The sequence below is a fragment of the Trachemys scripta genome, chromosome 16 (assembly GCF_013100865.1).
Source record: "Trachemys scripta elegans isolate TJP31775 chromosome 16, CAS_Tse_1.0, whole genome shotgun sequence".
NCBI lineage: Eukaryota > Metazoa > Chordata > Testudines > Emydidae > Trachemys > Trachemys scripta.
This window is the reverse complement of record NC_048313.1, coordinates 28,795,078-28,819,808: the sequence shown is the minus strand read 5'-3', so window position 1 is coordinate 28,819,808 and position 24,731 is coordinate 28,795,078. Positions and strand designations below refer to the sequence as shown.

Below are 24,731 nucleotides of genomic sequence, written 5' to 3'. Positions count from 1 at the left end.
GATACAAGCTCTAACTACCGGCTGAACGTCGCAAACAAAGGCCTGGAACGCCCCGGCCCCTTCTCCGGTCAGGCCACCCTGGCTGCCTAAGGGGGCAATCCAAACACCGAGGCAGGGGAGATCCTGGCCCCCATGCGCTGGGGCAGCAGTTCAGGGTCACGGCTGATCACAGCCCCGGTGAGTAGATCTGGTGCCTTTGCTGCAGCCGGCAGCAGCCTCCAGCTCAGCACCAGGCCTGGAATGAGCACAGGGGTGTGTGTATGCGGGGCGGTAAGACACTCGCGTGTGTGAAGTTGGCTTTCCCAGAGCTGGGCTCGTAGCCATCGCTGCAGGTGCAGTAGTAACTCCCAGCCACGTTGATGCAGTTTGCGTTGCGTCCACAGTCTGCCGGGCTCAGGCCCTGACACTCAGGTGACCAGATTACATGAACAAAATATCGGGACACATGGGGGGGCAGGTCCAGGGTGCCACTGAAGCAAAAAAAACAAAAGGCCCGAGCCAGAATATCGGAGCAAATGGCGTCCCAATCATACATCCATCGGGACGCGGGACAAACGACTGAACATCAGGACAGTCCCGATTTTATCGGGACACCTGGTCACCCTACCTGACACTCGTCAATATCTGCAGCACAAGAGGGGACGCTCTGTACAGTCCTGGTAGGGAGACGTTCCCTGTTTCACCCGCTCCCCCCTCAGCCCCCTGCACGGAGCTGGGTGACGGGACCCAGGCGACCGGGCTCCCAGTAGCTTAACAATCACAGGCCTGATTCTCAGCTACGCTCAGGCGGCACTAGGCTGCTCTGGCAGCGGAACGGCCACTCGAGAATCCCCCACCTTGCAAAAAGGGCCACCCCAGCAGGTGTGGAGCTGCTGTCGGGGTCCTGCCCCCACCCTGCTCCTGGCCCCTGATGTAGGGGCTGAGGCCGGGTTGCCCAGCACTGCAGCTATTCCCTGCCCCCCAGGACCCACAGGGGAGGATCAGGGTGTGGCTGGGGTACACTGTGCTGTGGCTATTCTCTTCTCACCAGGGCCCATAGGGGGCAGAGCGCACTGTGCTGTTTCCATGGCCCAGACACGAGGCCCCTTCCCAGCTCAGGGGGACACTAGCAGCTCAGATGCTGCGTGCTGGGGCCAGCGACGGTCCCCTCCCTCTCCCCAGCGCATCACTGCAGCACAAGGAGTTTGCTCCGTGGGTCTGTTTATTCCCCATCCAAGCGCCAGGCACAGGGGTGAGCCCGGCCCCATGCTCTGTGGGAGCAGGCAAGGGCAGAGCCAATCAGAGGGGGGGGGGGCAGGAGGCCATTTGGCCTGGACTACAAGCTCATAGGGGCTCTCAAATTTAGACACTTGTTAATTTTTTGGCATTTGATAAGTTTTGCAACTTGTTTTTATGCGTGTCCCTATCGGACCAAAATGTGACCCACATGCTCAGCTTAGAGCTGCAAATATAAGCAAATAAGAGATGTGATTTGGTAAAGGACATCATTTTTTTGTTAACTGATATAGATTTTGTCATATTAAAGAGTTAAAAGTATTGTCAGTTTGCCTGCATCAGTGGCTTCAGGTGAATGCACCTTCAACGTGTTGAAGCAGGTAAAGGACTATCACCGTTCAACTATGGGACAGGAGCGTTTGAACGGGCTCCCCAATCTTAATATCAACTGTGACATTGCACGAAAGTTAGACCTTTCCTCAATAATTATTACATTTGCACAGAAAAAGGCTAGAAAAGCATTTGTTAATTTCAAAAATATTCCAATTATGTCTCACTCTTTTTTTGGTGTCTTATTTTGCTTTCATGTGTCTTCATTTTGTATGTTTATTATGCGTAGGGGCCTCAAAAGCTGGAAGTGGCTTGTGCCTCTCTGGACCTCTGAGAGGCCCTGGGCGAGGGTCATGTCTCATCACAGCCTCACTGAGGCCTCGGGCCACTGCCAAAGCCGGCAGCAGCCCAGGTGCGGCCCCTTGCTGAGAATGGGCATGAGGGGTGGGGGTGTCAGCAGGTGGGGGTCAGGGGAGAGCTCACCCTGGCAGGTGTCCCCACTTGTGTGAGTGAAGTTGGCTTTCCCAGAGCTGGGCTCGTAGCCATCGATGCAGGTGCAGGAGTAATTCCCAGGCACATTGGTGCAGTTTGCGTGGGGTCCACAGTCTGCCGGGCTCGGGCCCTGACACTCGTCAATATCTGCAGCACAAGAGGGGATGTTCTGTACAGTCCTGGCAGGGAGACGCTTCCATATCACCCACCTGCACTGAGCTGGGTGATGGGACCCAGGTGACCAGGCCCCTGGGAGCTTAACAATCTCAGTCCTGAGTCTCAGCTACGCTCAGGCCACACACTTGCCTGCTCTGGCAGCGGAACAGCCACTCGAGAATATGGTGTATTGAAAACTGCGTTAGCATCACAAGCTCTCACTTTACATCTGCGAGGGGCTTTCCTGGACCGGTTTCTGGGCTAGGGGACTCGGGTGACAAGCATGTGATCTGGGTGTTTCAGCCGTCTGTCTGCCAAAGGGGCAGCCTAGAGCCAAGTGGGATTAGTTGTGCCCGTCTGCCTTCAGGAGCAGCCTGCTTTGTCTCTCTCTGTTTGGGAACCTCGTGTGCTGCGGTTCTGGATTCTAAAAATAACCCTGTGTTGAGCTGCAGCCTGCCAGCAAGAGGATGTGATGCTTTATTTCTAACTGTGTGTGTGTGCCGTGAACATAACAGATGGAAGGGGACCTTCTGACCCCTGAACAGCCACTGTTGCCTCTATGGGCCAAGCCCCACTGGAGCCAAGATTTGGGGAGATGTAGGAGTCCATGTGTGAAGCTGAGTTGCCCAAGGGGTGGGAACACTGGGACTTGGCAGAAATCCCCCTCAGGTTCCAATCACAGAGGAACACACAGGCATTGTCAGCCTGCGTCAGCCCCAAGGCCCATCTACCCTGGTATCCCGTCTGCGACGGGTGCTACAGAGGAAGGTGTAAGCGTCCCTCCCTCCCAGAATTACTGCCCATTAACTAGCACAGCTCCAGGCATTGTCGCTCCCCATAGAAACAGCCAGTCCCTCTTTAAAACTCGACACATTCACAGCCTCCAGGCCGTGGTAGCAGTGAGTTCCAGAGGCTACTGCTGCCCCGGGTGGAAGAGTATTTCCTTGTATTCCTTTGAATTTGCCCCTTTTCAACTCCATTCAATCCACACTCTGCCCCTGGCTCACTGGACTTTCTAAAGCTCGTGATTTTCTAAGCAAATCTGATTTTGTTTAGTGCCTGGGATTGTCGTCACGAGCTCAGCCATGCACTTGAGACCCACTGGAGCCGAGTTAAGTGCGTAGCTGGGCAGGGCTGGAGCCAAGCATGTGCTTTGCTGCCTCGGGGGCTCAGGGAGCACAGACATGGACCAGCACAAAGCGATTTAGCAGCTGGCAGCTTCCAGCGTCCCCCGGTGGAGACACCAGCATGTGGGTATCCCCTGCCAGGGGACTGGCATTGGTACATGCGCCAGCTTCACCAGCGCAAAGGGGTCTCCAAATCCACTGGCCTATGAGCCCAGAGAGACCTCTCGGCCTGTGCCCTGGGCAAACTCCCTGCCCTGGGGAGCGACGCGGAGCTGGTCAGCCCGGGTGTCCCCGCGCCATGCCGCTGGAAGCCAGGGTGTCTGAGGGAAGCCTGGGGCTGGGCTGGCAATGCCAGTCCCAGCACATGCCCCTCCCAGCACTGCCGTGGGGGAGCGACATAGAGCTGGAGCAGAGACAGCCTGAAGCAGGGGCCTGGTACAAGGCCCGAACCAAAGTCAGCAGAAGTGATGCTCTGAGCAAAGTCCGGCCCTGTGGGACACTGAGCCAGAAAGGGTTAAGCAACTTGCCGGCAAAATGACCCAACTTCTGCCTTTAAAGCCACACTAGAAAAGGAGCTGGGAGCTGTGTTTCTGGCTTCTGGGTGAGCAGCACGGTACCGGAGCAGCTGGTTTGTTGCTGGCTTGGTGAATCTAAGTATCAGAACTAACCAGCAGTTTGGGGGATTGTCGGCCCCACTCTGCAGTTTGCCTGGATGGAGCAATCTCAGTGGGGCCCCCCCAGGCACCAACAGTCACACCCTGACACAAAGCAGAGGCTTGTCTGCAAGTTCACCAACCGGTGCACAAACTCAGCCCCAGTATTGCCAGCATTGCCAACACACAGTGTTGTAACCACATCCCAGCACGAGATTCCCCTGCCTAGCGCACGATAAGATGGTTTGACGGGTGGGGAATGTTTTGTCTGAAGCATCAGAAGTAAAGTACAAAGCCAGGGGGTGAATAAGCGAAGTTTAGTCTGAAGCAGCAGGAGAAAGGCACAAGGGGGTAAAAAAACATGTTGTGAAACACACAAGCTGGGACGTAGGTTGTTTATCCCAGATGATTTGTCTCAGTCTGTAACTGTCGGGGTCCATTGTCAGAGGCAGATGTGTGGCCGTGTCCCTGTGGCATCTATGGGCGCTGGCACCGGGCTGCTTTGGCGATAAACCTGACCGAGCGCCTTCGCCACTGATCCGACTCTGTGGGCTGTATAGACACTTCAATGGAGGTCTGCCGGGCCGGCAACCCGCCCAGAGCCAGGACAGCACGGAGCCGACGAACGCCAACCCCATGTCCCCACCCCAGAGTGCTGGAACTCAGGGTGCCCCAGGTAAGCCTGGGGCTGGGCTGGCAATGCCAGTCCCAGCACATGCCCCTCACAGCGCTGCCCTCCAGGGAGCTTGGGGGAGCGGGAGGGTCCCTCGAACTAGCAGCTGCACCCCCTAGAGGCCAGAGGAGAGCATGGCTGCCTCCCCGAGTGGAAGCTCAAGCAATAGGGGACGAGGGCGAATTCAAGAACGTTTTTGCCCAATTCCCGGAGCCATTCCCGGGGCCACTTCCCAGGCTCAGCGGGGCACTAGCAGCTCAGACGCTGCGTGCTGGGGCCAGCGAGGGTCCCCGCCCTTCTCCCCAGCACATCTCTGCAGCACAAGGAGTTTGCTCTATGGGTCTGTTTCTATCCCTGAGGGTTTATTCCCTGTCCAAGCGCCGGGCACAGGGTGAGCCCGGCCCCATGCTCTGCGGGAGCAGGCAAGGGTCACATCTCATCACAGCCTCGCTGACGGCCTCAGGCCTCGGGCCAGTGCCAAAGCCAGCAGCAGCCCCACTGCAGCGCCAGGCCTGGAACGAGCATTTGTGTGTGCGAGGGGGCGTCTCAGCAGGTGGGGGCCAGGGGAGAGCTCACCCTGGCAGGTGTTCTCACTCGCGTTCATGAATTTGGCTTTCCCAGGGCTGGGCTCGTAGCCATCGATGCAGGTGCAGTAGTAACTCCCAGCCACGTTGGCGCAGTATGCGTTGCGTCCGCAGTCTGGCGGGCTCGGCCCCAGACACTCGTTAATATCTGTAATGCAAGAGGGGACGCTCTGTACAGTCCTGACAGGGAGACGTTCCCCGTATCACCCCCCAGCCCCCCGCACTGAGCTGGGTGATGGGACCCAGGCGACCGGGTCCCTGAGCGGTTAGTGATTAAGGGCCTGATTCTCAGTTACCCATTTCTGCTGCTGGAATGTCGGAAACAGCCCCCCCGAGCCTCCTGTCCCAGGTACGGGGGGTTCAGCCCCACAAACACCAGATCCCCCATGTGAGGGGAGGGGGGGAGACATCCCCCTGGGGCTTCAGGCTCCCTGTGTGTTCCGGGGGGGTGACAAGCTGCCTCTCCTCTGCCCCCTCCCTCCTTGGATCCCTGTGGGTGGGGGAAGGGACTACAGCCAGGGCTGCCCCATTCTGCTCCCGTGGGGCCCCTCTGCCCCTGGACACCCAGGGGCTGATTAGGGCCCAGGCTGGGGTTCAGACGGGTCAGTGTGATGGGCCCCCCCACCCTGTGCCCAATCCACAGAGCCCAACGCTCCTGGCTCCTGCTGCAGCCGCTCCTGCTGCTCACTCTGGAGGCCCCGGTTCGATCCCCAGGAGTGCGGCGCTCACCCGTGCTGCTGCCCCCCCATTCCCCAGCCGGGCTGAGCCCCCCCAACAGGCCCTGCAGTCAGTGGAGTTGGTTGCTCCGGCCCTTAATGCCCTGCTCTGTCCCAGCCCCCCCCCAGGACAACGTGGGAGCCCCGTTACCGTCACAGATCTCCGTTGTGTCATTGAAGAGGCGATTCCCATGTGACTGGTATCCATCCAGGCAGGTGCAGTGGGTGTTGTTCACACACGTGGCGTTTGCTGGGCATAGCACATGGTTGTTACAGTCCTCAGTGGTACCTGCAGGGGCGGGAACAGCTGGGCAGGGTCAGCCAGTGCAGAGCGGCTCCCCCCGCCCCACACACACACAGTGGGATCGACTCCTTTCACACGCCCCATTCGCTGATTTTCGTCCCTGGGCGCCTGGCAAATAGTTCCAATGCCACCCACCGCCTGGCAACAAGCTGCCCTCGGCTGCACAGGGGCTTTGGCTCCCCGGGGAGCCCCCGGCACAGACAGGCAGAGCCGCCGGAGCCGGGCGTCGCTTCAAGTGAAACGTTTTCGATCTCACCCAATTTTTCTCCTTTTTGTTGCTGTCGTCGTTACTCTCTTTAGCGTCAATTTCAAATAGAAACCTCACTTCGAACTGGAAAACGGGAATTGTTCATTTTGAAAATTATTTCAATCCCCCCCTCTGCCCCCCCGCCCCACAATTTTTTCCCAAGTAAAACCAAACATTCCTCTGAACCGAATTTTCTGGCAAAAAATGGTTCCTTGGGAAATTCCTGCCCGGCTCTGCTCTGGATTGACTGAGAGCGGAGTCGGGCGCGAGGCTAGTTTGGATCCTGAGCTGCCTCCCATGACCCAGACTGTGACCTGCCTACGGGGGCTCCTGGATCCTTTAGCTGCCCGGTGTCTGGGGCTCCGCTGGGATCTGTCCCTCTGGCCAGCGTGAGGGGAAAGATCCCAGTGCAGCTTAGCCGGCTGCAGGGTTGGGACGGGAGCAGACGGAGCAGTGTGGGAGCCGCAATGGGGGACTCCAGTGGGTCGATGGGAATTTGCCGAAATCCCATCTTGGGATTCGCAGCAGAGCTGGGCTCGGGGCACAGAGTCCTGATCCCAAACGCCCCCCAGCTGGGCACGTGGGTCCCAGGTTACAGTTCAGCCCAATTTTAGAGGGAGGGACACCTACAAATGCCACTTCTAATGTCTGAGCCATCAGGGGTTTGATTCGGGCTGGTCAATAACACGGCCCTTGGCTACAAAGGGGATCTGCCCCTTATTCCAGCCCCCAGTGTAGAGCCCTGGGCCCCAGTATCTATTCTCTGCTGGCCACGGGGCTGGGGAGGGAAGGGGAGGGCTACACAGGGGCCTTCTCCTCTCCCCTGCACACACCCACCGTGCTCTATAAACCCACCCCAAGACGCCCACGCCAAGGGGCTGCTCCCGGCTCGCCAGACCCGACTCTGCTCTCCTCCCACCAGGGAAAGGGACCGGAGGGGGCGGAGGGCGGAGACCCCGGGCAGCCGGGAGCGCTGGGGAAGGTTAGCCAGGAGGAGTCAGCCTTACCTTGTACGCCGTTATTCTGGGCCACTGTGGCCCACAGGCACAGGGCGATGCAGAGCCCTGGAAGGCAGAGACAGGGTAAGGCACCATGGGCAGATGGTAACCGCCACTCAGCTGCACACACGCCCAGCCGCCCCCGTCCTGCCAATCCTGGGCCAATGGCCAGTCAGTGCCCTGCCGATGGGGGAATTAAAGATGCAGAAACCTGGTGCTCTGGGAAATCAGCCCCAGCTGGGATCCCTGTTTATATTTTTAACTGGTTCCAGTTGGGAAGTGGACTTTTAGTCAGGGCAACTGGGTCTTTTATTGTGTGGATTAGCAACAAAGACCAGGAACCCCCATTGTCAGGGCTGGATTTACATTTTGGGTGCACCTAGGCACAGGGGCTTGGCGGTCTCCCCCCGCCCCCGGCTTGGAGGCGGCTTGGAAGTTACCCCTGCTGCCCAGAAGCTGTTAACTGCCACGGGCTGTGCGGGATCGCCACCACTTTTAAATTTTAGGTGCTGCCCAGACCCCCCTCCGCCAACTGCCCAGCGCCCCCCACCCCCTCTGCCCAGAGCTGCCCCATGAACTCCCCCAGAGACCCACTCTCCCAAGCCCTGCGCCCCGGCCCGCACTCACTGGCTGCCCTGGGAGGTGACACTGTTTGCCGGGCGGAGCGAGGAGCGCTCCAGGAACAGGGCTGTGTGGGGGTCTCGCCCCCTCAGCCGGCCCTGCCCCCAGCTGTATAGAATAGAATGCCTCCTGTGCCTCATCAGAAATCCGGCCCTGCTCATAACGCTCGGTGCTGCACATACACACAGTGAGCCATGGCAATAGGCAAAGGGAGGATGGGGAAACTGAGGCACGGCGAGGGGTAATGACTTACCCAAGGTCACCCAGTGCGTCCATGCAATGGACAAACCCACTTGGAAAGGGGAAGCACCGAGGGGGGATGGGGCGAAAAGACAACACAGGCTGCTGTTGATCTGCTTTTCACTCAGGTATCGGCCCAGATCCGCCCCCTCCTGCTGGTGTTTATTTATAGCCTGTTGCTCTGAGTCATTAACCACACGCGGGTGCGAAGAACCAGATGATAAAGGACCTGGGGGCCGAGTGCCCGAGGTGATGTGAAAGGGGAAGCACAGCGGGCTGTGGAACCCCATTGTGCTTTCCTAGGAAGGGAGCTAGGAAGGGGGCGCGGCTTTGAAATTCAGCTCCGGTCGATCTCCCCCGGGGAGACTCCATGGAGGACGAGGGAGCTGGGGAGGTGACGGCATCACAGTCCCCGGGGAGCGAAGGCCGAGCCATTAATTCAGAGATTCTCAGGCCAGGAAGGGAGCAGGCTGATCCGGCCTCTCGCACTGCACGGGCCAGAGAATGACTCAGGGATTCCTGCATCCAGCCCGTAGCTGGGGCTGGAGCTAGCGCAGAGCTTGAGAGAGGACAGCCCGTCTGTTCGACTCCACGTGATGGAGAAGGTGCCGCGTCCCAGGACAGTCGGTCCTGAGGGTGACGTGTCCCCCCCGTGCCCCCCCCCCCGTCCAAACACGAGCCTTAGTCCTGCCCTGAGAGGGGACGTGTTGGCTATTCGGGCTCTTTAGAACAGGGGCAGCAGCAGGGCCTGTTCCCAGGCAGCCCCAGCCCTGCTGGGACACACCCCACCCCACCCGGGGCGAAGGGCTTTGGCCCCTTGGAGGCCTTTCTTCTGAGATGGTCCATTGGTGCGGGGGCAGAGCTAGGAATAAAACCCAGGAGTCCTGATGCCTCGAACCACTAGACCCTACTCCGCTCCCCTCCGAGCTGGGGATAGAACCCAGGAGTCCTGGGCTCCAGTCCCTGCTCTGACCTCTAGACCCCACTCCCCTCATCCCAGAGCTGGGACGGAACCCAGGAGTCCTGATGCCCAGCTTGGAAGCAGGGCCAAACTCATTTCATACAATGCCTGCCAGCCATTTTTAGTCTCCACCATCGTGGGCTAGACTGGACACAGGAGACCTGATCCCCAAGGCCAGTCCAGCCCCCCAACACCTTCCCCCACCCCCACCGAACCTTTGTGCCCACAAAGCGGCACTGCACAGCCTCAGCCACTAGGGGGCGCCACAGCCCCACGCCAAGGCCCCAGCCCCAGGGTCCATGCTGGGCTGGGTCTGGTCCCTCAATTGTCCCCCGAGTCCCCATAGTGCCTTAGCAGGATAATTACCCACATGCCAGGCACACACACCGCACATGCTAGTGCTCACATGCACACACACTCCGGCATGCACACAAACGTGCAGATGTGTGCTTACGTTTGTGAACAAGTACAGATGTACATACCGGTGCACCCACACCCACGCACGGGCACACACGTGTGCCGCACACTCATGCACGGGCACAGAGGTACAGACACGTACGTTCACACATACTGGCAGCCTGCTGCAGCATCAGATGCAGGGACAAGGGGCCCCCAGGACCCTCCCTGCTGCTCAAACACCAGCCAGGCCGGAATGGAGGGAGAATCCTTCAAACCCTCCCGCCGGCGAAGAGCTGCCGTGACTCTGCCCAGAGAGACGTGATCGTGGGGTCCTGCCCCCTCTGCCCCCCCAGGGACATGGCCAGAATCCCCCATGCAGCCCCGCCCCCACCAGCCCCAGTGCAACCGTCTTAGCAGGGAATCCGTCCTCCCTCCCCGAGTATCCCACAGCCAGAGCTCCTGCCCCGCTCTCCACAGCGCCCCCTGTTGGGTCAGCCCAGGACTGCAATAATAACACTCCAGCACTTTAACCAGGGCTTGCTGGAGTCCCGTGTAGCCGGCAGGAGCCGGGGTATCGCGCCACCCCCAGGCTGCCCCCTCAGACAGCAACGGCCGGGCGGTGACCACTACCAGTGAGCGCCGTCCCCTCCCACCGCGCCGGGAAGCCGTGACTCATGGAGCAACCTCGGCCAAGAGTTGACGCAGGCACTCGAGAGACCCGAACTCCCCCGCACCCTGGATTCCCACCTGAACCCCCCTCGACCCCTGCATCCAACCTCCCCCCCTTGACCCCAGATTCCCACCTGAACCCCCTTGACCCCTGCATCCAACCTCCCCCCCTTGACTCCGGACACCCATCTGAACCCCCAAACTGGCCCCCCTGCTCTCTGGGTCCCACATGGCCCCCCAGGCCTCCGGACTCCCACCTACCCCCTGGGTCCAACCTGTCTCCCCTGCTCTCTAGGGCCGAACTGCCCCCTCCTGGGTCCGACAAGCCCCCCGCCCCAGCTCTCTGGATCCAATACACCTACCCTGGATCTAGCACACACCCCCCCCGACCCAATGGGGACTCATCCCATCTCCTGTGCTCCCAGGGTACGACCCAGCACCCCCCTTCCAGGTCTGCCACCACCACAGACACACCCCGGCTCCCCTGACGTTTTAAGGCCCCATTGCGGGGAAGGGATGACTCATGTTCCTCCCCCGGGAATGTCTCAGGCTCATGTCTCAGCCGGAGACGGGTGCACAGAATAACTGTCCCTTTGTCCCATCTCGTCCCTCCAGGCCTTGGCCAGCAGCTGCCTCCCAATGGCCAAGACCATTTTCCCAGGGGGCAGAAGGGATGAAAAGGAACATTCATGGGGAGGGTGGCGTGTCAGGAGCTGCGCTTAAAGAGACAGTGCACAGCTAGCCAGGGCCCCTCCCTCCGCCCACCAAACAGCCCCGATCCTGCCCCTCGGCAACCACAGCAGAGACACCCCTGGCTGTTCGGGGCGGGGGAATCTGAGCATGGAAAATTTGGGAGCGGGCTGGGGGGCAGGATTGGGCCCGCGCCGAGCAGAGGGGGACGGGAAGGTGAACGAGAGAGGAGCGGGGTGAGGGGCAGGAGATGTGCCCAGATCCAGCTGCAGGTCTGCGCGGAGTCACCCCAGGGAGGGATCTGACCCACAGCCTTTGTACAGGAGAGGCCACGCTAACTCCTGGGGTGCTAGGGGGCCACCGGCGGAGGGGGCAGAGGAGCAGCACCCAGACCAGACCTTTCACCCCCAAGGTACCCCTGGCATTTTGCACAATCAGCCCGGGGGGTGCAGGGTGGGGGGCATAGTCTCCTCTCACTGCCCCCAGGAGTCCCCCCATTGTAAACCAGGCCCAGTTACCACCACCTGTACCGAAGCTCTTAGTTCTCCTTTCCCACGTGGGGTGTAAATCTGGAGTAACCCTGCTGTGAAACGGTGTAAGTGAGGGATGGATCAGGCCCTGTGCCCTCCCCCCACCCTGCACGGACTGTCAGGCACTCGGGGACCCCCTGACACAGCCCCATCGGTACCATCCCAGCCCCGAGGATGCCCCGCCCCCGAGGTCAGTCTGGGGGGTGGAATCAGAGCTGCCCCCCACCTCCGGGGCGCTGGAGGAACAGAGGCTGGCGCTGAGAAATGATCTCAGGACAAACGGGTGATTCTCCCCCTGATGCAATGGAAAGGGCCCGACTCTCGCAGCCGCGGCCCCAGACAAAGTGCAGACAGTCCCCGTCTCTGCCCTCCTCCACGCCGGACAGACGTGCGCTCGCCCTGGGGCGCTGGATCAGAGCCACCGCAGAGCCCGGCTGCTGGCGGGAGGGAGGGATCCGGGCTGGCGTCAGCTGGGCACAAACTCTGGGGCAGGAGCACATCCCAAGGGGGGAGGGGCTGGGCTGATGGGGGTGGGGGGCTACTCTGGGAATCTACTGTGGAAAAGTGACTCACACACACACACACGTGTGTCAGGCAGATCCACCGACTGGGGTGACGGGCACACAGCACTCTCAGCGCTGGCACGAACACACCTCAACCCGGCAGAGCCAGCCCAACTACCGGCGGACGAGCTGAACTCTCATCCGGATCCATAGATTCATAGATTCTAGGACTGGAAGGGACCTCGAGAGGTCATCGAGTCCAGTCCCCTGCCCGCATGGCAGGACCAAATACTGTCTAGACCATCCCTGATATTTATCTAACCTACTCTTAAATATCTCCAGAGATGGAGATTCCACAACCTCCCTAGGCAATTTATTCCAGTGTTTAACCACCCTGACAGTTAGGAACTTTTTCCTAATGTCCAACCTAGACCTCCCTTGCTGCAGTTTAAACCCATTGCTTCTGGTTCTATCCTTAGAGGCGAAGGTGAACAAGTTTTCTCTCTCCTCCTTATGACACCCTTTTAGATATCCAGCATCCTCAGACTGAATCGTTAGCCCCAGCTCAGTCGGCTGCACCTGCGCAGACCTGGGAAGGTCAATGGGGCCATTAGGGGCACGGAGAGCACCATGGGGGGGGGGTTGGGAGGGGGGAGCAGGGCCATGCAGGGGGCACCAAGGGCAAGATTTCCCTCGTAGACCCTTGTCACAATGCACCAGGCTCACCCAGGGGTGACTGACCCCCCCCATCTGTTTACTGAGTGCCCCTCCCAGCAGCCGCCCCACTGCAGGATAACAGCCTACTCCTCTGCATGCCGACGGCGCTCCCCCCTTAGCCCACCCCGCTGGGCTGCTCTGCTCTGTGCTGGAGCTGGACTCTAAGAAACAACAACCGGAGGCTCTGGCCTCAGGAGAACGGTGCCTCCTGGGGCCACAAGGGGTTAAGATGACAGAGCCTTGCGGGGGTGGGATGGGGGCTAAGCCCCCCCCATTTCCTGGCCTGCAGCCCCCCAGAGGCAGCCTGCACAGCTGGGTTGATTTAGCTCCGCACAGTCTGGGCTTCGTTTCTCAGGCAGGCTCAGCTGTGGTTTCCTCTGGAATGTGCCACCCCCGGGGTGTCCCCCTTCCCCTGACGCACACGGGGTCCCGGCAGTGGGTGCCGCTTCCCAAATGGGGCCGGAAACACCAGCCAAGTCCCCCCAGTGCTGGGGGCTGGTGGCCGGCGGCCATGGCTGGTCAATCTCTCTCTAGGCTCTCTGCGGGTCCATGAACCCCAATCCCTGGTGTGCAGGCAGGAGCCCGGACCGGCTGCTGCTCAAATTCCAACCCAGGAGCTGCTGGCTGGGACCAGTGGGGGCCGTCTGCAAAGGGCCCCATGGCGTTCCCACCCCCGGCCGAGCAGCCACGGCCCCAGGGGCCCGCAGGCCCCCAGCAGCACCCCAGCTCTTGTGCAATCAGACATGCAGGGCTGGGCTGGCCCCTGTGCTGAGGCAGGAGCAGTTCATCCCTAGCCCATCCCTGTAGGGGTTTGTCCAACCTGTTCTTAACCCCCCCAGGGCTGGGGTCTCCACAGCCGCCGCTCTGCCACCAACAGAAGTTTGTCCAATAAAAGAAATTACCCCTCCCCCGGTCTCTGAAATCCTAGGGCCGACAGGGCTACACCACCACGGCAAACGTACAGGTAGGAAGGCCCTTCCCTGAACATCTCCGGCCTCTTTGTAACAGCCCTCAGCGTATTTGAGGGCTGTTCTCAGGTCCCCCCTCAGACGTCTTTGCTCAAGACTAAACATGCCCCATGTTTTAACCTTTCCGCACTGGTCTGGTTTTCTAAACCTTTGATCCTTTTCGGTGCTCTCCTCTGGCCTCTCTCCAATGTGTCCACATCTTCCTGAAAGCGCAGCACCCAGAACTGGACACGGGACTCCAGCTGAGGCCTCCCCAGTGCCGAGCAGGGCGGGACAATCACCTCCTGTGTCTTACAGAGCAGTGGTTCTCAGCCAGGGGTACGTGTACCCCCGGGGGTACGCACAGGTCTTCCCAGGGGGTACGTCAACTCATCTAGATATTTGCCTAATTTTACAACAGGCAACAGAAAAAGCACTAGCGAAGTGAGTACAAACTAAAATTTCACACAATGACTTGTTGATACTGCTCTATGTGCTCTACACTGAACTGTAAGGACAATATTTATATTCCAATTGATTTATTTTATAATGAGACGGTGAAAATGAGACACTCAACAATTTGTCCGGAGTAGCGTGGCTGTGACGCTTTTCTGTCTGATTTTGTAAGCAAGCAGTTTTTAAGTGAAGTGAAACAGGATACACAAGACAAATCAGACTCCTGGAAGGGGCACAGGGGTCTGGAAAGGTTGAGAGCCCCGATACAGAGGACGCTGTTATCCGTTTTGCACAAGGGGAAAGACACAGAGCAGCAGGGTGGTTTGGGGATTAAGGCGCTGGGATGGAACTCTGGAGATCAGCCCTCAGTTCTCTAGTTCTTCCGCAGAATCCCTGGACAGGTCACTGCCACCCACCGTGCCTCGGTTTCCCCATTTGTAAAACAGAGATAAGGCTCTGCTTTGTAAAGGTAGTGAGGTGTCTAACTCCCATTGATTTAACAAAAGAAAATCTGCCCCAAGGGCCTTCCTTTGTCTAGCTCTTCGGGGCAAGGGCTGTCTGTGTCATGCCTGGCACAGCAGGGCCCCGAGCGCAGGTGGGGTCTGTGCAGCACCCGGCGCTTGGGCCCCCCCATCTCAGTCGGGGGTCTATAGCTGCTACCATAATACACCTAATGCAAGAGAGGAAGTGACCTGACACAGTCTCAGTAGAAAGGCCAAAGACAGACGGCACCTAGAGACCCAACATCCAGGGCTGAAGGGCGGGGGGTGGGGGGGGACTGGGGGAGAAATAAGGGGGGCAATAGTTTGCTATGCCAATGGAGCGAGGCTGTCACCCCAGCTGGGGGACTGGCCCCACGGACTCCCACGGAGCGAGACTGTGGGATCTGGGGGAAGTGCCAAGGCCGGCTCTGTTGTGAAAACATCCGGGTGGTAACTAGGGGTTTTATCAGTTCCCTTTTCACGAGGCCACTTATCTGCTGGCTACTTCCCCCCACTTCTCTGAAGGGCAGGACTCAAGCGGTGTCGAAAGCCCTGAGCCGTTAGGGGCTGCAGTGGGGCAGGTTGCTAACAAGACTCGCTGAGGTCATCCCAGATACAAGTGCTGAGCACAGAGCCTGTCCCACTAGGGAGCCTGGCCCTGCGGCAGCTGTTGTGAGGGACCCGGTGCTAGTGCCCAGGTGTGCGAGGACACCCAGGGGCTGGGGATTGGTGCANGGACCCCTGGTGCTAGTGCCCAGGTGTGCGAGGACACCCAGGGGCTGGGGATTGGTGCAAGGGATCCTGGTCCTAGTGCCCAGGTGTGTGAGGACACCCAGGGGCTGGGGATTCATAGAATCATAGAATATCAGGGTTGGAAGGGACCTCAGGAGGTCATCTAGTCTTACTCCCTGCTCAAAGCAGGACCAATCCCCAACTATTTGGTGCGAGGGACCCTGGTGCTAGTGCCCGGGTGTGCGAGGACACCCAGAGGCCAGGCAAGGGGGGTCAGACTGGTTCAGACTTTGCCCAGGGCTCCAGCGAGTGACTGCATCTGGGTCCAGCCACGACATGGTGCTGCTTTGCCCATGGTTCAGCCAGAGCCCCCCTCGCTCACAGCCCCCCCATGGACAGCCAGGGCCTTTCCAGAGCCGGCTGCAGGCCTCTAACCATCATTCATTCCTCTCTTCGCCCTGCACTTTGGCCCCCTGTGTCACACTGAGCTGGGGGAGGAGGAGGATTGGGCTCTCTGAAGCCATCACCTTTGTCTTTGTTAGCAATCACTTTACGAGCTGGGCTAGATCAGGAAATTCCTGTACACTAGGGGTGGGGTTGGGTGGGAGCTCAGCCTGACAGGGCACTGGGAAGAACGGAGCTAGTATGGCAGGGTTGGGTGACCTTGGGGAAGTCACGTTGCTGCTCTGTGCCTCAGTTTCCCTTTCTGCACCATGTCTAATTAGACTGCGCGCTCTTTAGGGGAGGCATATTGTTAAAGGGACTCAGCGCCCACTGCATGTCGGCACAACGGGGGACCCCAATTTCAGGCCAGGTCTGTGCAGCGCCCGGCCTAACGGGGATGGGGGGCCCTATAGTGGGCGGGGCCTCTAGCCCAGGGGTTCTCACCTCAGAGTGCGGCCACCAACTCCTGCTTGTGGCCATTCTGACAAGCCCGTCTCTGTCCCCGCCCCGGGGAAGGTGGGTCAGGAACTCACCAGCTGCCTGTGGAGTCCCGGCTGGGTGGGGGGAGCTGCCTAGGGGAGCGTCCCGGTGACCGGACGCAGCCGCGTCCTCTCCACTGAGGAGAGCCATCTCGAGCGCCGCGCACGCCGGCCCCATGGCTCCAGAGGTGCTGCCCGGAGCATCTCGCTGCCCTCGGTAACAGCTGTTCAGCTGGACGCTGCAGGGGGGGCCGCTGCTTTGCCCCCCCAGTCTCCACTTTGGAGGCTGCCGTGGCCGTAAAAAAATCCACTGGTGGCAGCATCCGGCCACGGCAGCCGCATTTGAGAAACGCTCGTCTAGCCACTACACAGGAGAGGTTAGACAGACAGATGGATGGACCAGAGCTGCAAGACAGACAGGTGAGCCAAGCAGGCGGCCTGGTTTCCCAGTGGGCAGAGCTGGGGATTTCCCCCCCTTCCCCCATCCTGGGTGCCCCTGCCAGACATTTCCAGGTCTCCAGCCATTCTCCAGGGAGCCTTGCCCAGCTCTCCACTCAAGGAGCAACAAAATCATTATCCCCATTTCACAAGTGGGGAAATTGAGGCCCAGATGAGCAGGCAGGTCACTCAGTGGGGGTGTCAGAGCTGGGGTTACACAGGAGTCCAGACTCCCGGACCCACCCTGCGCTAATCTGTTAGACCTCACTCCCCTCCAGAGGTGGGGACAGAACCTAGGAGTCCTGACTCCCAGCCCCCTCTGCTCTAACCACTAGGTGTTAGTGTGTGGACAGGGGTTGAGTTAGGGGGAGCTGTGTCTCCTGTTTACTCACTAGGGAAGACAAGCCCTTAGAGCTGGATTGGCCAATGAGATCCAAGCACGGGGGTGGGGGGCCGGGGGTGTCTGGGCTGCTGGGGAATTTGGCCCCGAAACCTTTTACAAATCTGCCTCTTGGTGCCTTTGCCGGCACTTTGCATCCTGTCCGTTTCACGGCCCCTCCCCGCCCTCCGGCCCCAGCCTGTTCCTTATTCTGAGGTCTTGTCAGAAACCCAGCCCGCCTGTCAGTCTCCTCAGGGGTTGTGTGGATCTGTCGCTCAGCAACAGCTGAGAGGAAAAACCCCCGTGAACTGGGAGTTGCAGTTGTAAAACCACAACATTTGGATGGTGGGGGCGGGGGAGCTGAAAGGCAGCCTTTGAATTGCACTAGACGACAGGTGTCCCCGGGAAAGGTTAAGATCTGCATCCGCGCAGCACCAGGCCAGAGCCCAGCTGGGGTCCATCAGCCGTAGCGCAGCCGGGTCAATGGGCCAGGTTCCCAGCTGGGGTCAATCAGCATCGCTCCATTGGAGTCAGTGGGGTCACTTTACATCTGCTGGGGACCTGACCCCATTGTCTCATTTGTAACCCTGGGAACGTAGGGAGGAGCCATTCCAATTCAGGGGTCCAGACTCTGATCTCGGCTACACCAGAGGGAATCTAGAGTAACTAGTAACATCAGGGCATAATGCTGGCTGGAGGCAGCACGGCCTAGCAGCTCGGCCACAAGACTAGGAGTCAGGACACCTCGGTTCTAGTCCCACCTCTTCCACTGGCTTGTTGGGTGACCTTGGGCAAGTCACTTTCCGCCTCGGTTTCCCCTCCCACACGTTATCAATGTAGCTTGCAAGCTCTTCAAAGCAGGGGCTGTCTCTCTTAGGTGTCTGTGCCACACCCACCACCTTTGGGACCCCTAGATCTTGGGCAGGGTCTGTGCAGCATCCATGACAATAGGAGCCTCCGATCTTGGGTGGAGTCTCTGAGTTTCTGTAATGTAAGTAATAAGAGTGTGATAGCCAAACCAGACACTGGTGTGAATCCACTGGCATAACTGGAGTGACTCTGGATTTATGTAGAGGGGCAATAAGAAGAGGATCGGGCCAGATTTGTGAGAGCTGGGCTCCCACCAATAACAATGGAGACCTCCCCTGCCCACGCTTTCCTTCCCACCGAGCAGAATGCCGGGCGCTGGACACGTGGGCAGAGCTAGGTGCCGGCTGACAAAATCCCCCCCGGTCTCCTATTAATACTCAGGTGCCTGAAATAAAGAAGGCAGCTGGAGGTAGAAAATATCCCCGGCTGGGGGCAGAGGAGACGGGGGCCGGGAGCGAGGGCTCCAAGGGAATGGGGCCAAGCGGAGACGCCGGGGGCGGATTGGAGTCAGAGCGACAGCGACCTGGGAGCTCTGGCCTGTGTGATTTGCTTCCTGACCGGCCCCATTAGTCACCAGGAGAAACGTTCACAGCAGGGTCAGTGCCTGGTGCTCAGCGGTTATTGAGACGGGAGCCTTGTGCCCCAGTGACCTCACTCCTCCGCCCACCAGCCCACACTCGTGCAGCTCACAGGCTGGCAAAGTGCCCAGCGAGGTGCTGTTTGCCCGGGACGCAGAGCTCTGGGGCAGCCCCACCACTCTCAGGAGGTCAGGGCGGGAACCCCTGAGCTGGGCGGGTGACGCAGGGCCCCGCGGGCAATCCCCTGCTCCTCCCTCCTGGGACTGCTGGCCTGTGGGAGGCAACAACTTCCCCCAGCCCCACTGGTCCCACATTCCCAGCCGTACACCGAGCAGCGACTCCCCCGGCCCGGCGTTCCCAGCCAAGCAGATGCTGAGAGCCCCCTCCATGCACCCGGCCTAGGCGGGGGCGGCGGCAGCTGATGCAGCGCCCCCTCCCCCCATGCAGGTGCCTTTTGAAAGTCCCTGCTCCTTGAAAGAGGCAGGAAACTCAGTGCACTTCCCCCCCCTGCACCCCTCAGGAGCCCAGTCTCGCTGCTGCTTCAAACCACAGCCCTGTGCTGGGAGCCCTGCTCTAACCGCTACACCACACTGCCCTCCCAGACCTGGGGCTAGATATAGGAGCCCTGGCTCCCAGCCCCCCTGCTCTAACCACTACACCACACTGCCCTCCCAGACCTGGGGCTAGATAGAGGAGTCCTGGCTCCAGGCATCCCCTGTTCTAACCACTACACCACACTGCCCTCCCAGAGCTGGGGCTAGAACCCAGGAGTCCTGACTCTCCCCCACCCGACACCAGTCCCCTCTCAAAGCGGACACTTCCACCCCTCTTCTTGGAATCAACCCCTGACGTTCTGGGCAAGGCCCCAGCGGGTGTAACCCGGCCTAGCCCTATTGAGCTCAATGGAAGGAGGCCGATTCACACCAGCAGGGCTCTGCCCCCCTGTGCTTTCCTCTGCCCTGGGTAGTTTCCAGGAATCGTTATCGCCTCAGCATCTCGCTGCTACTGAGTAACCCCCGGAGATCCGGAGAACTGCCCCCCCCCGATACTGTATCTGCCTTTCTGCCCAGCCCCCGCATCTCACCACGGGGGCCTGATCCCCCAGGTGGGCCCGATCCACCACTGATCTGCCCCTTGTGTCATCACTTCCACCAGCACCAAGTGGAGGTGGTGCCTGTGCTGCTGCCATGGTGACCTGGGAGAATTTACCCCCCCACACGCTGGCTCATGCTCACTCTGCCCAGGTGCCAGCCCTGGCACAAGACGAGCGGGTTTTTAGAGGGGAGGAGGAGAGGTTACGGGACCCGTCATTTTTCCAGACCTCTCACCATTTCCCCACAATTCATCACCCGCCTTTCACTTTTGCTCTTGATTTCGAAATCAGCCGTGCAACGCCTCACCCGGCAAAACAATGCTCACCTCCCCCCCCCCCCCCCCCCGGTTCCCCCACCCCCCCCCCCCCCCCCCGAAAGATACAAGGTGCCCCTCCCCCAACACACAGCCTCCCCGCCAACCCCTGGAGATACAACCAATCCCCACCCCGACCCCCAGCCAGCCATTTCTCCCAAAGCTCCGGGTCCCGATACAGGAGACAAAGGGCATCACGGTGCTGCCGACACTTGTGATTTTACCACCAGCCTCGTGACAGTTGTTGCTTTTCTGAAAGCCCCAGCTTCTGGACTCCTGGGATTCTGAGGATCTGGGCTCTCATTAAAAGCAAGTTTCTAACCTTCTGGATGGCAGAGTGGAGCTCAGAAATGTGACACCCCGCCACAGGGTTACGAGACCGCAAGGAACCAAAATGTTGCAATCTCACTATCTTTTTCAAGCCACTCATGATTTTCGAGGGCCTGTCTCAATGCTTCAAGGCTTGGGGCAGCAAGGCTGGCGTTAGTATTACATGTATTATGGTAGCGCTTAGCCTGGGACTGGGTCCCCATTGTACCAAAAGATGGCCCCTGGCAAAGAGGAGACAGGCCAAGGAGGAATCTGCCGACAGATCCCGGCAGCTCAGTTCCCACCCAGGACCGTAGCTGAGGACGCTGCGTGAGACTAGACACGTTCGCTACGTCAGTTCTCTCGTTACAGCCCTGCCAGCCAAGTGGCGATGGGGAGAGATGCTGCCAGGCCAAGGCTGACACCCGGACACGAGCGCTGCCGGCCCCTCTCTGACGGCGTGTTGGCGGCACTTCAGCCCCATCCAGCCCTAAAGCGCTTCATGGGCATTCACAGCCCGCATGGCTCCACCTGCTGAGAAAGGAGCTGCCACCAGCCCCATTTTACAGGTGGGGAAACTGAGGCACTGAGCAACAACTCACCCACCGTCTCAGAGCAAATGGCAGCTGGGATAGAACCCAGGAGTCCTGGCTCCCAGCTCCCTTCTCTAACCCCTAGAGAGCCAGGAGGAGAACCCAGGAGTCCTGGCTCCCAGCTCCCCCTACCTCTCACCCCCAGCTTTATGAAATAAGGAAATCAAATGCAAAAAACAAAGCCACTGATCAAACAAATGGCTGGCACCAATCCTACCATCACAGCTTGTATTTATTAGCCATACTGCTGTGGCACAAAGGCCCCATTGTACCAATTTTGGCACCTACAAGCCTTGGCATTGAGAGCCAATGACCCAAACAGACAAGCCAAGTGAAGGACCATTCATCCCATTTTACTGCTGTGGAAACTGAGGCACAGAGCGATTCAGTGCCAGAGCTGAGAATTGAAGCTGGATTTTCCCTGTACCAGTGTAGCTCCTGAACCACTCGGGCACCTGTGCCACACAGCTGCTGCCAGCTGGGCTGTGCCACACAGATCTAAGGAGGCATCAAAGATAACAGCAGCTACAGGAGCTCAAACTCCCCCTGGATCCAATCCTGAGCCCATCGCACCAGCAGGACAGCGCCTGCCACCAACGGGAGCTGAGTTGGAACATGCAGTGCAGGATCCAGCCCCCAGCTGGGGACCCACGTGCCAAACTTGGGCACCTAAAATCTGGCCCCTAAATCCACATCAAGGCTCCTAAGATAGCTGGCCTGGCTGGCTGGTTCTGCCCAGATTCTGCAGGATCTGGGAATGCTCGTTATTAAGTGAATTATGGTAGCGACTCTCAGCCCTGACCAAAATTGAGGCCCTATTGTGCCAGGGGCTGCACAGACCCACAGCGAGAGACAGCCCCTGCCCCAAAGGGCTCCCAGTCTCAACTGACAAAACGCAAGTGGGGAAAATGAGACACAGAACAGGGAAGCGACTTGCCAAATCAGTGGCAAGAACCCAGGTGTTCTGACTCCCACGCCGACACTCTGCTGACTAGACGGCGCTGCCTGCCTACGAATCGCAGCCCCTTTGTAAGTCAGGCTTCTCGTTTCAGGAGCCTAAATCTGGATTGAAAACCAGACCCCGCAAAGCTCTGGAAAGGTGGGTGGGCACAGACCCAGGGCAGCACCGATGTCTCCCTCTCCCTCCCTCCTTCCCCAGAGGGCGACTGGACTGGCAGGGCCAAGTAGCGCAAGGAATGCTCCATTTTATTAATCACTTAATATTTCTGAAAACGAGGCTTCTCTGCTGGTGTCACAGGCGTGGCACGCCCCCCCCCCCCTGGGACATGGCATGCACAGAGGGGCGGGGCACTGAGCACCCAACAGGATCCAGCCCTTTGTACAGCCAGCCACTTAGACAAGAACTCACGACCAACACCCCTCGCCCCAGCTGTGGGGATAGAACCCAGGAGTCCGGGTCCCCAGCCACCCCTGCTCTAGCCACTAGACCCCACTCCCCTCCCACTGCTGGGATAGAACCCAGGAGTCCTAGGTTTGCTTCTAGCCCTGAAGGCATCTAAATCCAGGCAAATGCTCCTATAAGTGAAACACATAAGAACATAAGAACGGCCCTACTGGGTCAGACCAAAGGTCCATCTAGCCCAGTGTCCTGTCTGCCAACAGTGGCCAATGCCAGGTGCCCCAGAGGGAACGAACAGAACAGGTTATCACCAAGTGATCCATCCCCTGTCGCCCATTCCCAGCTTCCGGCAAACAGAGACTAGGGACACCATCCCTGCCCATTCTGGCTAATAGCCATTGATGGACCTGTCCTCCATGAATGTATCTAGTTCTTTTTTTAACCCTGTTATGGTCTTGGCCTTCACCACATCCTCTGGCAAGGAGTTCCACACGTTGACTGTGCGTTGTGTGAAGAAATACTTCCGTTTGTTTGTTTTCAACCTGCTGCCTATTAATTTCATTTGGTGACCCCTAGTTCTTGTGTTATAAGAAGTAGTAAACAACACTTCCTTATCTACTTTCTCTACACCAGTCATGATTTTATAGACCTCAATCATATCTCCCCTTAGCTGTCTCTTTTCCAAACTGAAAAGTCCCAGTCTTATTCATCTCTCCTCATACAGAAGCCGAAGACTTCGAAGACCCCAGAGCAAAGGACCCCGACCCACATTCCAACCCGCCCCCTCCCCCTCCAGCCTCCCCTGAACCCCGGGACACCAGGCACCCAGCTCCTGATGCTGCAGCTCCCAGCTCCGAGGTGGATCCCACGCTCCAGCACCACCCACAGCCCAAAGGGGACGCGACTGCAGATGCATCAGTGGCTGGTGGGGGTGGGGAAGGTGACCCTGGAGCTTCCCCTGCTCCCAAAGATCAGATTAAATCTGGATTGGAGGGGGGGCTTACTGGACCCAGGATGACTCGTGACCAGAAAAGCTGGGAAGGAGGGAAAGGGGGGCATTTGGGGCACCTCCACCTGGGATGCGCCGACACTGCAGGCCAGGGGTAGAGCCAGGACACATGCAGGCAATTGCATGCAGCCTTCTGTCCTGTCATTAACCACTCAGGACTCGTCTGAGGGTTCGATGGGGCAGCCCACAGACAACACCAGCACCCCCAACCCCCGCTCTGATAGGGCCTCATACCCAATAATTCCTCTCTGGGGGAAATGCAAAGCCTGATCAACTCAAAAGGGTCCCCAAAAGGCTTTCAAACCTGGTCCCTGCACCTCTCCATCCCTGGTGTAAAGTCCAGTTGATACACCCCAGACAGCACAGTTTACAAACCCCGGGAAATCAGTTACCAAACCCTGCTTCTGTAGCCTGAGGGAACAGGGTCTAGTAGTTAGAGCTGGGGGTGGTGGTGGTTGTCAGGACACCAGGGTTCTATTCCCAGCAGGGAGAGGGGAGTGGGCTCGGTTGGGTTAGAGCAGGGGGGTTAGAAGCCAGGACTCCTGGGTTCACTTCCCAGCAAGAGAACTATCTTGCCAGGAGCCTGGATAAACCACCTGGCCTCTGTGTCAAAGAAGGATCATCTCTCTCTGGAGTACAAGCCAGGATGGGACAACCTGTGACTCCTCCCCGCAGTAACACGCTGCTCCCCAGGGTGTCAGAGACGAGCCCAGCCCAGCCGGACATAGAGCACAATCCTCTATTGCCCTGGACAGCCCAGCAGATCCCTGCCCCGCCAGACACAAGTGTCCTGGTCCCATTCACACCAGCACGGGATCCAGGAGTCACTCCACTGGAGTCACACAAGGGGAAAACTTGTGGGAGCAGAATCGGGCCCAGTTGCTCCAGATTTCCAGGAGAGGGAGGGGAGAAGCAGCCCCCGCCGGCACTGGCTGGGCCCGATCCTGCCTCCCTCGGTCACAGCGCTGTAAAGGCAGCGGGTGTGAATGAGCGTCACTCCCCTGGGGTCCAGGCAGCAAAATTCACCAACCGGGGCTCCGCTCCGGCCCCTGGACTCGGAGCCCAGCCCGCAGGGATCCAGCTCTACCGGGGACCGGAGCACGGCGGAGCGACACCGGAGTCACTCCCCCAGATTGAAACCCGGGGAACCGAGCTCAGCAACGCGCCGGGGAACCGGGAGCCCGGGCCGAGCACATGGTGGAGCCGGGGGCGGGGCCGGGATCGGGGGCTCACCGAGGGGCAGCAGGCGGCGAGCCGGGTCCATGCTGCGGGGCGAGGGAGTCCAGGGAGCGGCGAGCACCGATCTGCAGCCAGAGGGCAGCGCCCCCGAGCAGGGCCGGCTCTATGGGGCCGGGGGGCCCCGCCCAGGAAGGCTGGGACAGGAGCCGGCCGGGGGGGGAGTTATTCTCTGCTTAGCAGACAG

The 24,731-nt window shown here is 59.2% G+C and overlaps 1 protein-coding gene across 1 annotated transcript; it reads right to left on the bottom strand.

The window, feature by feature from the left end:
- Positions 1 to 1,568: 1,568 nt before the first annotated feature.
- Positions 1,569 to 24,695, bottom strand: LOC117888483 (adhesion G protein-coupled receptor E5-like). Its single transcript, XM_034791920.1, has 5 exons — positions 24,542 to 24,695; positions 7,505 to 7,561; positions 6,098 to 6,235; positions 5,223 to 5,378; positions 1,569 to 2,184 (listed from the first exon to the last, which is right to left on the bottom strand). Exons 1-5 carry the CDS (start codon positions 24,570 to 24,572, stop codon positions 1,907 to 1,909), a joined length of 660 nt encoding a protein of 219 aa, XP_034647811.1. The 5' UTR covers positions 24,573 to 24,695; the 3' UTR covers positions 1,569 to 1,906.
- Positions 24,696 to 24,731: the final 36 nt, after the last annotated feature.